Below are 15,572 nucleotides of genomic sequence, written 5' to 3'. Positions count from 1 at the left end.
TGATTTATTTTATTTACTTTTTTTTTTTAATTTGCCTTTTGAGAATCTCACTCTGTTGCCCAGGCTGGAGTGCAATGGTGCAATCTCGGCTCACTGCAACCTCTGTCTCCCAGGTTCAAGCAATTCTCCTGCCTCAGCCTCTCGAGGAGCTGGGACCACAGGCAGGCGCCACCATGCCTGGCTAATTTTTGTATTTTTAGTAGAGACAAGGTTTTACTATGTTGACCAGTCTGGTCTCGAACTACTGACCTCAGGTGATCTGCCTGCATCGGCCTCCCCAACTGCTGGGATTATAGACATGAGCCACCAAGCCCGGCATAATCACTGTTTTAAGTCACTATTTTAATCTCTTACTTCTTGAGTGTAGGCATGAAATTTTTACTGAGATAATTATAGATTTACCTGCAATACTTTGGAACTTTGTACTTTGATGGAAAACATAAGACAGAGTTTTCCAGACAGAGAATATAGCATAAGCAGAAACATAGACACAGGAAGTTGTGGAAAATATTCAGGAAACACAAAATTCTATTTGGCTAGATTAGTGGTTCTAGACCTGGGACTTTTGATGCAAAATATCAGGAGCTTTCAAAAAGTACTGATGCCTGAGCACTACTCCAGGAGCTCAGCTATAATTGATTTAGTTAGGATGACAGCCCTGGGCTAGAACATGGGGTGCAAACAAAAGGAAGGAAGTCTGGAAAAATAGGTAGGAAATCTTGCATGCCAGGCCAAGAAGATTGTGGTTAATTCAAGAGGTAGTGCAAAAGATAGAGTGGGTATCACATCCACTGTCGAGAGATAGTGGATGTTTGCGAGAGGGCAGTTCATGTGATGAGAGGCATATCTAAGGAAGAGTTATTTAGCAATATTAGCATCTGCGTTAAATTAGTATAGTAAAATGATTAAGACTGTAGTAAGTGAGGCTGATTAGGAGGTATTATCACAGTACAGGTGGGAAGTAGAGCTGCCCAGAACTAAGGTGGTGAGACTGGAAAGGAAGAGGTAAGTACAAAAAGTACTATATAGGTAGAATCTGTAGAACCTGAATATTAAAGGGAAAGAGATGAATCAGAGATGACTGAGGTTTTAAGCCCAGTTGACTGGGAGAACTGGGGAAGGCTGTTGCGGCTAGTTACAGAAATAGAGGAGTCGGAAAGAAAAGCTCATTTGGGGCCGGGCGCGGTGGCTCAAGCCTGTAATCCCAGCACTTTGGGAGGCCAAGACAGGCGGATCACGAGGTCAGGAGATCGAGACCATCCTGGCTAACACGGTGAAACCCTGTCTCTACTAAAAAAAATACAAAAAACTAGCCGGGCGAGGTGGCAGGCACCTGTAGTCCCAGCTACTCGGGAGGCTGAGGCAAGAGAATGGCTTAAACCCGGGAGGTGGAGCTTGCAGTGAGCTGAGATCCGGCCACTGCACTCCAGCCTGGGCGACACAGCGAGACTCTGTCTCAAAAAAAAAAAAACAAAAAAAAGAAAAGCTCATTTGGGGAAAAGCTAACAAGCTCATATTTGGAGATCCTGAGTTTGGGAGTCAGTGGGCAGACTAGATGAAGGTGTCCATCAGATACTAAACATGTACATCAGAGGTTCTCAAGGCTCTCTGTTCCACCCTGGACCACTTCTCAGAGGTAGAAAGCAAATGGCCCCAAACTGCTGGCCTTTGGGTATTTAATGAATTATCTAATGAAAGGACTATATAATTGTTTTGAGTTGTATCGAGGTACTTTGCTAAAAGTATTGTGATGTTGTAGGATGCATACAATTTATAAGAGGATTAAATCTGTGAAATGTATTAAACAGACACCTCTGCAATATAAAATCCTATTATTTCACTCATGTATCTTTGCTTTTCTTTTGGTAGAGAGATGGAGGAAAAAGTCACTCTGCTTAATGCGCCTACAAAGAGACCAAGGTAATGTTCAAGAGACTCTTAAAAACTTATATATCCTAAATTACAACCGGGGGGGGTCTTTCTTGAGCATAGGCATTCTTTGATTTCAGGAGCCAGCATCTGCTTAAATTTCAGACAGTCATTTCTAAGAAGAAAGCTATAATTTCATCCTTACACTAAAGTGGCCATCATTACCATGATGAATGTGGAAAAGTGTAGGTGTTATGGGTCAGACTGGAATCTGATCTGGCCAAGCTGTGATGAAGCCCTGAGGCAGGAATTTCAAAGTCTGCTGTGATAGAGCACATTGAAATAAGTTGTTGAGAAAGAACATACTTTCTCATACCATAATTGGCAGTTCTTCTCAGGGAACAGACTGGAAGCATTTTTCTTTGATATTGTTTTTATTGTTAAATGTGCCTTTGTTCTGGGGGTTGTTGGCAGGTCAAGCACTGTGACTGAAGCACCCATTGCTGTAGTAACATCACGAACCAGTGAAGTCTATGTTTGGGGTGGTGGAAAATCCACCCCCCAAAAACTGGATGTTATCAAGAGCGGCTGTAGTGCCCGGCAGGTGTGTGCAGGGAATACCCACTTTGCTGTGGTCACAGTGGAGAAGGAACTGTACACTTGGGTGGTAAGTGAACGCTAAGCATTTTGGAACAGTGCTGTAAGCCTAATAGTTTACTGGGCCCACGATGTTTAAGCATTTTATTAGCTGAACCTATACTAAGGGAGTGGCAACCTGGGGTGATGGAATGGAAGCTATTATGAGAGCAGGAATTTTGTCTGTTTAGTTCACTGATGTACGCCCAGGGGTGGTACATATTAGGTCACCTATAAATGGTTTTTGAATGAGTGAATTAGAGAGGGAGAGAAAATGGAAAGGCTCAGGAGACTGGGCTTTCCCATTTACAGCTGGATGATTTCAGACAAGTCACTCAATTACTCTGTTATATTACCATGAGGTTCAGAGCAACTATTATCTGTGAAATAGCTTTGTAAACAAAGGAAGCACTATACCATGTCAGGAAACCCCTGAAGCCCACAGCAGTGATTGAAGATGGCTAGGTATATTTTGTGTAGAATTTCTTTGTTGCCCTCTAGATTCTCTCCTCTCACCTTCTTTAACAAATTGTGTTTGCTGTCTGTTTCCTTATCTCTCACTCTCTCCTCATTCACCTACAGTGCAGCTTCCATCTCTGCTACTCAACTGAAACTAGTCTTGAAAAATGACCCATAAATTGCTAAAATAAAACAGATGGTTTTTAGTCCTTACTTAGCTTGACTCTGGGTAGCATTTGACATAGTTGACCACTCCCTCCTTGAAGCTTTGTCTTCACTTGCCTTCTGTGATAGCGTGTTCTCTTGGCTTTCCACCTGTCTCTTGCTATGTCTTCTCAGGCTCATTTCAGGCTGCTGGAGAGAAATTAGTATCTTAAACATTTATTGGCCGGGAGCAGTGGCTCACACCTGAAGTCCCAGCACTTTGGGAGGCCAAGGCGAGTGGATTGTTTGAAGCCAGGAGTTTGAGACCAGCCTGGCAAACATGACAAAACCCCATCTCTACTAAAAATACAAAAGTTAGCTGAGAATACAAAAGTGGCATATGCCTGTGATTCCAGCTACTCAGGAGGCTGAGGCACGAGAATCACTTGAGCCTGGGAGTTGGAGATGGCAGTGAACCACTGCGCACCACTGCACTCCAGCCTGGGTGACAGAGCAAGAGCTTGTTTGAAAAAAAAAAAAATATATATATATATATATATGTATATGTATTATGAGGACTTGTAGTTTACTCATTTAATAGAATTATTTTTCTCTATAAAACTGTAGAAAAGGCCAGATGGGGTGGCTCATGCCTGTAATCCCAACACTTTGGGAGGCTGAGGCGGGTGGATCACCTGAGGTCAGGAGTTCGAGACCAGCCTGGCAAACACGGCAAAACCGCATCTCTACTAAATATACAAAACATTAGCTGGGCGTGGTGGCAGGTGCCTGTAATCCCTGCTACTTGGGAGGCTGAGGCAGGAGAATCGCTTGAACCCTGGAGACAGAGCTTGCAATGAGCCAAGATCGAGCCACTGCACTCCAGCCTGGGTGACAAGAGCGAAACTCCGTCTCAAAAAAAAAAAAAAAAAAAGTTGAAAAGTCATCAAGGACTAGTCTCATTGCTGTATAGCAGCCTCTTTGATGTAGCCAGATTCTTTATAACTCTTCCATGTTTCAGGGAAACTGTGACCAAAATTTATGAAACTTCTAGTACAGATTTTCAAGAAGCTATATTCCTGTAGAAAGCAACCAAATTAGACTATATTATAAAGAATTTTTTTCACCACCACCTGTAATTAAATATATTGTTCACCTTAGACTTGAAGGACAAAGATTAGATTAATGGATATTAATCTGGATACTTTTTAAGTTTTCTTTACCTGTTGGCAGGGTCTTTATACTACTTGCTATTAAAATATTTAATCCCTTTGCCCATTTTTTTCTAATTTCTAAACTTCTAGCTCTTTTTTTCTACTGTTTTTCTTCATGTGAAGTTACATTAAAGATCAGCTTTTGGCATGAAAAATTAAAACTTCATAAGACCTCTCAGCCGGGCATGGTGGTTCATGTCTACAATCCCAGCACTTTGGGAAGCCGAGGCAGGAGGATCACTTGAGCCCAGGAGTTCAAGGCCAGCTTGGGCAACATAATGAGAACCCATCTCTTTAAAATTTTGAGTTTAATAAAATGTAATTAAAAAAAAAAGTCATAAGACCTCTTTATTTCACAGAACATGCAAGGAGGCACTAAACTCCATGGTCAGCTGGGCCATGGAGACAAAGCCTCCTATCGACAGCCAAAGCATGTGGAAAAGTTGCAAGGCAAAGCTATCCATCAGGTTTCATGTGGTGATGATTTCACTGTCTGTGTGACTGGTAAGCCATCAGCAGAAAGTGTCTTAAGTGCATTTAATGTGGGGGTATTTTGCTTAATGCTGTGCAATCTTAATTGGGATTTTAAAACAAAAGACAGTCTACAAAGAACCAGAGGACCTTGAGCAAATATACTCATTAATAATAACATGCCAAATTTGCTATAGTATTAGGTGGTGGTGAGCAAGGAGAAGACAGAGAAGAGGTGGGATCAGGAGAAAATGTGTGTCCCGGTTGGCAGGAAAAATAATCTTACCACCTCATCAGGCTATGGATAACACTAAATTAGGATCAAGACCTAAGTTTAGTTTTAGTCTTGTCATTACTTACTTTATGGTTCCTTGGAACTCTTTTTTTTTTTTATCTATATAACAAAGATGGCCCTATTAAAATTTTAAGTCCTTTTAACGTGATAATGCTACCACTTTTTAAATTGTTTTATATAGTAGTGGTAGTAGTACACATGACTCTCTGACATAGAACTCTAGACCTGCACAGTCTATCCTTTTAATTTCTTGGATATAATCATTTCATGTGAGATCATTTGCTGGGGTAGTCCTCATTCCAGCCCTGCCCAATTTTCTGATTAGATAAAATAAATCAGTCCTTTGATGGATTCTGTTTTCCTTTCTTTTGCAGATGAGGGTCAGCTCTATGCCTTTGGATCAGATTATTATGGCTGCATGGGGGTGGACAAAGTTGCTGGCCCTGAAGTGCTAGAACCCATGCAGCTGAACTTCTTCCTCAGCAATCCAGTGGAGCAGGTCTCCTGTGGAGATAATCATGTGGTGGTTCTGACACGAAACAAGGAAGTCTATTCTTGGGGCTGTGGCGAATATGGTAGGGGTAGCCTTGTCTCTGTCCACTTCTTCGCAGGTATACAACCTGACTTCAAAGTTGTATGCATCTAAACACATCATGCAGCCCCTAAATGAGAAGTGTTGATTCCGTAAATCTTTTAATTTTTTTTTTTTTTTCCTCGAGACAGAGTTTCTCTCTGTCATCCAGGCTGCAGTGCAATGGCACGATCTGGGCTCACTGCAACCACCACCTCCTGAGTTCAAGCGATTCTCCTGCCTCAGCCTCCTGAGTAACTGGGATTATAGGCGCACGCCATCACACCTAGCTAATTTTTTGTACTTTTAGTAGAGACAGGGTTTCGCCATGTTGGCCAGGCTGGTCTCGAACTCCTGACCTCGTGATCTGCCCGCCTCGGCCTCCCAAAGTGCTGGGATTACAGGCATGAGCCACCATGCCTGGCAAAAGAGAATCTTACAGAACCTCTTCACTGGGAAGGAAGCCCCCATTATAATGATTTTCATTCTTATGTGTGTTTCAGGACGACTGGGTTTGGATTCAGAAGAGGATTATTATACACCACAAAAGGTAAAATCAGAAGCAGCTTCTTTCTAAAACCTATCTAAGTCGCACAGACTCCAATAATATGTTCTCTTTCCTTGGCTCTGCTGTATCAAGGTGTTTATTTCTGAAATGTTTCCTGTGTGGGAGACCGACAATCTAGGATTCCTGATTTAGCACCCTGTGGTCTTGTCATCTGACCAAATCATAGAAAATTGAGAAAGTGGATACAACGACTGTGGACATTGTGAGGTCACATCTTACTCAGGGATGAAAGCTAAAATCAGCGTGTACAGCAGAAAAGTCACATATAGCTACAAATATACTGGAAAATTCAAGAAGATACAGTAAAGCAATATACTGTCTCTTAACCCAACACAGTCATTTTCCTTTCCTATTTCTCCAGTTGACCACCAGATGAAATATTAATAGTTGTTTTTGTTTAGCGGTCATGTTGCATGAAACTTACTATCTAATTACTCTCAGCCTTGCCAGAGCTGGCTCTGTGAGAGGCTCACAGAGGCTGATACCAGCTGGGGGGAAAGCACAGTCACATCTCTCCCACCTACCCTAGGGCACAGGCTTACCCATTGGAGGGTTGGCTAAATCAGCTATACCATTTATTGTTTACCAGTGTTTTGGCTTTTTTTTTTTTTTTCCTTGGGAACTTTTAGACAAATCAGTTTTTATTTACATTTTAAAAATTAAATTATTCTGCGTTTCTAAGGACCATCCTCAGTGGGATTCCCAGCTGTTCCTTTTCTCCTGGAAAGGCTGTGGCAGAAACTGAGGGTTGAGGTTTCAGGTTTTACACACATCCATTGTGGCCCCACACACGCATCACCCAACCATTCTCCAGTCCTGTCTAGTTAGCTGTAAAAATATATGAGCATTTGGAAATCCTAGATATTACCTCAGTACTCTGTCACCTCTCCTATAAAATGACCAGATTGGGACCTCCAGGGCTGTTGAATTTCTGTAACTGTCAAGCAGCCTTCCATCTCAAGACAAAATCAGCAATGAATTGAAGCTTCTTTCTCAACTTTTTGACAAGTCACCCTAAGTAGGACTATTACTAAAACAAACTGAGAGGGGCTGTCTTGTTTGGTTGACCTGGAACTGTCAGCTTTTCCTTGATATTGTAAAACTTGAGCTCTTCATTGACCGTAGTAGCCTTGGCTGGACACAATGGCTCATGCCTGTAATCCCAGCAGTTTGGGAGGCCGAGGCGGGCAAATCACTTGAGGTCCGTAGTTTGAGACCAGCCTGGCCAATGTGGTGAAACCCTGTCTCTACTAAAAACACAAAAATTAGCCGAGCATGGTGGCACATGCCTGTAGTCCCAGCTACTCAAGAGGCTGAGGCAGGAGAATCGCTTTGAACCTGGGAGGCAGAGGTTGCAGTGTGCCAAGATCATACCACTGTACTCCAGACTGGACGACAGAGCAAGACTCCACCTCAAAAAAAAAACAAGAAAAGAAAATAGTAGTCTCAGCCGGGCGTGATGGCTCATGCCTGTAATCCCAGCACTTTGGGAGGCCAAGATAGGTAGATCACCTGAGGTCAGGAGTTCGAGACCAGCCTGGCCAACATGGTGAAACCCTATCTCCAATAAAAATACAAAAATTAGCCGGGCATGGTGGTGTGCACCTGTAATCCCAGCTACTCCGGAGGCTGAGACAGGAGAATCGCTTGAACCTGGGAGGCAGAGATTGCAGTGAACCAAGATCGCGCCTCTTCACTCCAGTCTGGGCAAAAGAGGGAAACTCTGTCTCAAAAAAAGAAAAGAAAAAAATAGCCTCTAAGACACTGGGCAAATCTGAAAAGAATAGAGCAGTCCTCACATTTCTGTAATCATTCTGCTAAATGCAGCATGTCTCTTTTGAAAGAATTTAAGAGCTTTTTTTCTAATACTAATTATATATTTGGGATTTCTTTTTCTGATTTTTTTTCTTGCAGGTGGATGTTCCCAAGGCCTTGATTATTGTTGCAGTTCAATGTGGCTGTGATGGGACATTTCTGTTGACCCAGTCAGGCAAAGTGCTGGCTTGTGGACTCAATGAGTTCAATAAGCTGGGTCTGAATCAGTGCATGTCAGGAATTATCAACCATGAAGTGAGTGTCCTGATTGGTGTTCTAACCACATCAACAGAATTTCTCTAGGTTGGAATTTCTTTGAGATGCTTTTATTAGTTAGTGACCATGGAATTTGACTTAAGAATAAAGTTATGGTCTCATAGGCATTGTGTGCAGCAAAAGAAGCCAGCCACAAAGAGTACATGCTATATAGCTCTATCTGTGTAAAATTTAAGAACAGGCAAAATTAACTTATACTGGCAGAAATCAAATTAACTTATACTGGCTACTTATGGAAGGAGGGATATTAACAGAAGAGGTGGAAGGGATCGTAGGGTGATGGGAATGGTCTATATCTTGATCTGTAATGGTTTTACAAGTATATGTATATAGAAAAATGTGTCAAGCTTTGTGATATTTTGCAGTATGTTATACTTCAATAAATAAATTGATTACAAAGAATAAAATTATGAAATTCAGCTTTTACCTTATTGAAATAGGAACAAGCAAATTAATGTTATGAAAAAAAAAGACGTTTCCATGCATCACCTTCCTGGAGTTTTTTTGATTGATTGATTGATTGATTGATTGATTGGAGTTTTTTAGATTTATTTCTCCCAAATCACTGATCCTGTTTAGGCTTATTGATGTAATTACCATTCTGTCTTCAAAAATGTTAGTAAATTGGCCAGTGATATTGTCTTAGTTTCCTTTTTGTGTTAATATGATGAGTTTTGTCATTTTCCAAAGAATAAAATTAAGAGATAGAAGTTTTCTGACTCAATGAAAAAGGTAAGAATTAATTTTTAAGCAATCTCTAAAGTAGTGATTTTCAATTAGGAGAGTACAAATTCAGGGCAAGGCTGGAGAGAGTGTCTTTGTAGTTTGAAAAGAAATATTCAGTTGTTGGGCGCGGTGGCTCACACCTGTAATCCTGGCACTTTGGGAGGCTGAGGCGGGCGGATCATGAGGTCAGGAGATCAAGACCATCCTGGCTAATACAGTGAAGCCCCGTCTCTACTAAAAATACAAAAACAAAACAGCCGGGCGTGGCGGCAGGCACCTGTAGTCCCAGCTACTCAGGAAGCTGAGGCAGGAGAATGGCGTGAACCTTGGAGGCAGAGCTTGCAGTGAGCCGAGACCGTGCCACTGCACTCCAGCCTGGGCGACGAAGCAAGACTCCGTCTCAAAACAAAACAAACAAAAATAAAGAAATAGTCAGAATTACTATTACTTGATTTATGTTTTCATTATAGCAGTGGATTTGTTGTGAAATTTTAAACTTCAATGAGAGGATTCTTTTTTAATACTAATTCAAAGAGAACATGAGTTTTAATTAAGTTGAGAAACACTACCCTATAGATGAAATTAGATCACAGTAAACTGATTCCTTTATGGGCTGGAGACAGTCCTCAGGACTTTAATTCTTTGCCCTGCCCTTGTTAGATATGCAGAGTGTATAACCAAGGTAAGTGTCAACGATTCTCTCCTTATATAAATACCTTCTGGGATAGAAAGTTCATGTTTTATAAACCCTAAGTCAGAATCTAAAACTTTGGTTGTCAGAAAGTTCTGCCTCACGTGCTGTATTCTCTGATTACATATTGAGCTTATTTCTTCTTGTTTTCTGTTGGAGATGGAAAACTACCTGGCACCCTCTTCTTAGTAATATAACTCACTTGAAAGGCCTTTTGGTCACCAGGACTTTTTTCCATTCTCAACCTGATTTTCCCTCAATTTTCTTACCTCATGTATCTGCTTTGTGTTTTATTTTGGTTCAGGCATACCATGAAGTTCCCTACACAACGTCCTTTACCTTGGCCAAACAGTTGTCCTTTTATAAGATCCGTACCATTGCCCCAGGCAAGACTCACACAGCTGCTATTGATGGTAAGTTGATTTACAACTGTATCACATGCCTTAGTAACTCAGCCTCTTTTATTCAATCAAGTATTAGGTTTTCTTCATTTGTACATCATCCTGATTTCCCCTGAACATCGAGTATTATCTCATTAATGTATTCAGGTACATATTTTTCTTGATAATTATTATAAATGCATAATAAATACATCCTTTTATGAGACCACCGCACTTATGATTCCAGACATCTGTTGTCTCTGATTAGCATCTTTTATAAGTATTCTAAGGTAATACTCATTTTTCTTACTAAAAGTACAATACTGGAGAGAGAATACAATATCGAGTTGCTGACTGGATCTAATTGGTTATAGTGCCTAGATACTGTAGCTGCTCTAGGTCCAGGATCATGTGGCTAGTTTTATATTTGTATATTCTAACAACCAGAAGCTAGTCCATGGAAGTCTACTTGGCTGTATCTTCTCTGGGTTCCAGGACTCATTTGTGCTTTGTTGTTTCTTTTTGCTTCTCTCTCAGAGCGAGGCCGGCTGCTGACCTTTGGCTGCAACAAGTGTGGGCAGCTGGGCGTTGGAAACTACAAGAAGCGTCTGGGAATCAATCTGTTGGGGGGACCTCTAGGTGGGAAGCAAGTGATCAGGGTCTCCTGCGGTGATGAGTTTACCATTGCTGCCACTGATGGTGAGTCTGTACATATCATTTCAAGCTTTCTGGATACTTGGCTGTGTTTCAGTTCTTGGCTGGGAAAGAAGTGGACTGGTTATTTGTATAGCTGCATTATGGATATACTTTTTTATTTGTATTAAATTGGTGGCCGGTTATATATATTAAGCTTTATTAACTTTTTATGTATTCAACATAGTGATTGTTTTTAAAGGCCAGATTTCTAGATAACGATAGGTTAATGTTCTACATTCCTCCTTTTTTCATTTCAGCTTTCACTTTTTTGGTAAAATGTTGTAAGAATTATTAAGTACTTCTATATAACTTGCCCAGTATCTTGTTGATTGGTTTCAATAAACATTGATTGGATAGCTGGAGAGAACAGCATATTTTCTCTGTTGGCTGGGGTCAGCTGTACTACAGTGATGTCCATAGGGACTGCTAAGGTTCGAAGGGCTGCTTTCTTCTATATTATGTGTCTCTCAGATTTCTGATTTGGTCTAACTGATTTTTCTTCTCTCTTTTCTCTGAGACGATTTTTTTTTTTTTTTTTTTTTTTTTTTTTTTGGAGACAGAGTTTCACTCTTGTTGCCCAGGCTGGAGTGCAATGGTGCGATCTCAGCTCATCACACACAGCCTCTGCCTCCCAGGTTCAAGCGATTCTCGTGCCTCAGCCTCCTGAGTAGCTGGGATTATAGGCATGCACCACCACGCCTGGCTAATTTTTGTATTTTTAGTAGAGATGGGGTTTCTTTATGTTGGTCAGCAGGTCTCGAACTCCTGAGCTCAGGTGATCTGCTTGCCTCGACCTCCCAAAGTGCTGAGATTACAGGCATGAGCCATTGTGCCTGGCCTTTTTTTTGTTTTTGTTTTTTTTTGAGATGGAGTCTTGCTCTGTTGCCCAGGCTGGAGTGCAATGGCACGATCTTGGCTCACTGCAACCTCCACCTCCCAGGTTCAAGCAATTCTCATGCCTCAGCCTCCTGAGTACCTGGGATTACAGGCATGAACCACCACATCCAGCTAATTTTTGTATTTTGTATTTTTAGTACAGACAGGGTTTTGCCATGTTGGCCAGGCTGGTCTCGAACTCCTGACCTCGTGATCTGCCTGCCTCGCCTGCCAGAGTGCTGGGATTACAGGTGTGAGCCTCTGCACCTGGTCCTCTGTGACTATTTCTTTCTGCAGTATAGTTTGGTTCATTACTCCTTTTTTTTTTTTTTTTGAGACACAGTCTCACTCTTGTCACCCAGGCTGGAGTGCAGTGGCACGATCTCAGCTCACTGCAACCACCACCTCCCAGGTTCAAGCGATTCTCCTGCCTTAGCCTCCCGAGTAGCTGGGATTATAGGCACTTGCCACCATGCCTGGCTAATTTTTGTATTTTTAGTAGAGATGGGGTTTTGCTATGTTAGGCAGACTGGTCTCAAACTCCTAACCTCAGATGATCCACTCCTCTTGGCCTCCCAAAGTGCTGGGATTACAGGCGTGAGCCTCTGCACCTGGTCACTCCTCTTCTGTACTGCCACTGTTGCTATCCTACTTTCCCTTCTTTGCTTACTTTTTTCCTCTTTTTTCTTTTTCCTGTGTCATCATCTGAACTTCTAAATTTTTGTAGCCACTTTTTTCACTTGACTGGTAACAACTCACATTTCATTTTCTTTTTTTGAGACAGAGTCTTGCTCTGTGCCCAGGCTGGAGTGCAGTGGTGTGATCTCAGCTCAGTGCAGCGTCCACCACCCAGGTTCAAGTGCTTCTCCTGCCTCAGCCTCCCAAGTAGCTGGAATTACAGGCGTGTGCCACCATGCCCAGCTAATACATTTCATCTTCTTATCTTTTGACTCATCAATTTTTTTGTTGTTGATTTTGCTCTGAGATATCCTTGTTTTCTTTTGGTCCATGCCTGTTCTGTACTCATGAGGGGTCTCAGGGATGTTGTCAATTAAGTGATCTGTTACCATATTTAAATAAACCAGCATTCAGAACAGCACATTAACTCTCTCTGCTTGTCCTAAAATAAGGGACTTTAAGGAGCAAACTGTTTAGGTCAGACTTGGATAAATGGAAATGTCACACAGGACAGAATCAGGATGTCACTGAAGATAAATTTAGTGCAGCAAATGCTATAGCACTTTCTGACAGGGCTTCAGAAAACTCATGTTTCTTGAATAGATCTGTGTAGTTCATGACTTGAACTTCAGAATGAAGAATGTAAATTTGGATTCTGTGGCTGGGCATATTACCTCTTGATGTTCCTATACTCCTCTGAACTGTACTTGATGGCCTTATTCATGTCCAGGTCCTCTTTTAGGCTCTAGGAATATAGAAATGAGTCTCAGAAAACCCCTGCTTTCAAGGAGCTCACAGTCTAGTAGAGTAGGGGACTAGCACAGGCAAGTGTTAGGTGCTGTAATAGCAGCAGCCTACTCTTCTAAGTCCTGGAGTGCCCCAAGGCTCACTTGTCTCTCCAAAGTGAGCTTGTTCCCTTACATTCCCCCTATACACTGCTTTATATCACCAGCCTTGACCTTGAGACTCATTTATTCAACAGCTTCTCAACTTGATGTCGAAATATAGGGTGGGCCATATAGCCCACTTATCTTAGACCAATCCTGATTCGTGCCTTCATGCCTGTTGTCATGGCTTAATGATTAATAGCAACCCTGTTTCATTTAAAAAAAAAAAAAGCCTGATTTGGATAAGAAGTTATAGGCATCTCAGACAAACTTAGTATACTCAAAATCAAACTTCTAATTTTCTGCCCAGACCTGTACCTCCTGCAGCCTTCCTGTCTCAATAAATGGCAGCTTCATCCTACACTCCACATCCCATCCATATTGGTTATCTTTAGAATAAATCCAACCACTTCTCACCATCTCCACTACAACTGGTCTCCCTGCTTTCATCCTTGCTCCCCTGCCATCAGTTCTCCTCAGTAGTTGGAGGGATTCTCTTAAATACCTACTGCTCAAAACCTCCAGTGGTTTCCTCTATCAGTCAGTAGACCAGAGTCATCACAGTGGCCTGACTGGCCCTATGTGAGCAGGACCCCAGCCACCTCCTGACACCTTCTGCTATCACCGTCCCTTCCTTTACTTTGTTCCAACTGTAGGGGTCTCCTTGTTCCTTGTTTGTGCTACTGACATTACTTTTGCTGTTGCTGTTCCCTCTGCCTGGAAACTCTTCCTCACTCCAGTAGATCTCTGTTCAAGTGTCAGAACTCCTCTGACCTACCCTATATAAAATAATGATATCCCACCCATCTGTTACTCTTTGTTTCCACTTATTTTTCTCCACCATTTATCTTCATAGCATTTATCACTACCTTAAATATTAGGTGTTTATTTATGTATTATCAGTCTCCCCTACTAGAATGTCAGTTCCACAGGGCAAGGACTTGGTTTTTTTCACTGCTCCATCACCCCATGCAGTACCTGTCATGAAGTAGATGTTCAGTCAGTTTTTGAATGAATGACCAATAAAAAGTTGTTGAAGAAAAAGGTGAATGAATGGATGAATGAATGAATGAATGAATGGCAGTACATAGGAAGAGTGGGCATTTTTACCCGAGTGGAATCAGGAAGAGTTTAGGCTTTATATAGGAGAATAAACAGCTTTCCCTTGTTTAGTACATAGTGGGAAGTCTTTCTAGCTCTAGGATATAAAGATGGAGAACCCAGAGAGTTGGGAAGCCAGTGTTCTGTTAAATGGTCTGCTGTTTAACTTTTTTCCTAGATAATCACATTTTTGCCTGGGGCAATGGTGGTAATGGCCGCCTGGCAATGACCCCCACAGAGAGACCACATGGCTCTGATATCTGTACCTCATGGCCTCGGCCTATTTTTGGATCTCTGCATCATGTCCCGGACCTATCTTGCCGTGGCTGGCATACCATTCTCATTGTTGGTAAGAGTTTCATATGTCTGGGGTTGGGATGGCTTTGACAGAGGATAGACCCACGTCTGAGGTACTATTGGTCACATTCTTGGAAACAGAAATGTCCTGAAGAAGCCATTCTGTAAGTCTTGTAATGGTCAAGGATGCCATGCCTAGTGGTGGGAACAGAACATTGTCATTTCCTGGAACTTTGCTATCTGCCACCTCTTGATTATTTTTTAATATAACTTTGGGCTCTGCCTCCCTGCTTAGAATTGATTTTTTTTTTTTTTTTTTTTGGTCTTCTTTTTTGAGATGGAGTTTCACTCTTTTCGCCCAGGCTGGAGTGCCATGGTATGATCTTGGCTTACTGCAACCTCTGCCTCCCTGGTTCAAACGATTCTCATGCCTCGGCCTCCCAAGTAGCTGGGACTATAGGCACCCACCACTACACCTGACTAATTTTTGTATTTTTAGTAGAGACGGGGTTCCACCACGTTGGCCAGGCTGGTCTAGAACTCCTGACCTCAGGTGATCCACCTGCCTCGGCCTCCCAAAGTGCTGGGATTACAGGCGTGAGCCACCATGCCTGGCCCTAGAATTTGTTACTTCCAGTCATCCACCAATTAATTTGTTGTCTGTGCTTATGCTTTCATGAGAAACATTCAGTACATCCCTTAAAAGAAACTTTAAATTATAAGTGCTTTCTGCATAAAGATTACTTTGTTATGAACTACTTTATAAATGCTTGTGTAAGAGTTTATAAGTCTACTTTTAGATCAGTGGTTTGCAACCTTATCAGCACATACATTAGAATCCTTGAGAAGCGCTTTTTTTTTTTTTTTTTTTTTTTTTTTTGAGACGGAGTCTCGCTGTGTCGCCCAGGCTGGAGCGCAGTGG

The 15,572-nt window shown here is 41.9% G+C and overlaps 1 protein-coding gene across 5 annotated transcripts in view; it reads left to right on the top strand.

The window, feature by feature from the left end:
* Positions 1-15,572, top strand: part of NEK9 (NIMA related kinase 9) — a 45,589-nt gene that overhangs the window by 14,835 nt on the left and 15,182 nt on the right. For 3 of the 5 annotated variants that reach the window (XM_073011175.1, XM_007987296.3, XM_073011174.1), the window contains exons 9-17: positions 1,870-1,920; positions 2,344-2,536; positions 4,682-4,826; positions 5,463-5,699; positions 6,163-6,209; positions 8,142-8,297; positions 10,040-10,148; positions 10,653-10,814; positions 14,532-14,702. In XM_073011175.1, the coding sequence (XP_072867276.1) occupies positions 1,870-1,920; positions 2,344-2,536; positions 4,682-4,826; positions 5,463-5,699; positions 6,163-6,209; positions 8,142-8,297; positions 10,040-10,148; positions 10,653-10,814; positions 14,532-14,702 (1,271 nt within the window). The remainder of the gene's footprint in view (positions 1-1,869; positions 1,921-2,343; positions 2,537-4,681; positions 4,827-5,462; positions 5,700-6,162; positions 6,210-8,141; positions 8,298-10,039; positions 10,149-10,652; positions 10,815-14,531; positions 14,703-15,572) is intronic. The other 2 variants (XM_007987299.3, XM_073011176.1) reach the window with 1 other exon arrangement.

This window comes from Chlorocebus sabaeus, chromosome 24, assembly GCF_047675955.1.
Source record: "Chlorocebus sabaeus isolate Y175 chromosome 24, mChlSab1.0.hap1, whole genome shotgun sequence".
Lineage (NCBI taxonomy): Eukaryota > Metazoa > Chordata > Mammalia > Primates > Cercopithecidae > Chlorocebus > Chlorocebus sabaeus.
The sequence above is the reverse complement of the archived record's forward strand: the minus strand, read 5'-3'. Positions and strand labels throughout refer to the sequence as shown.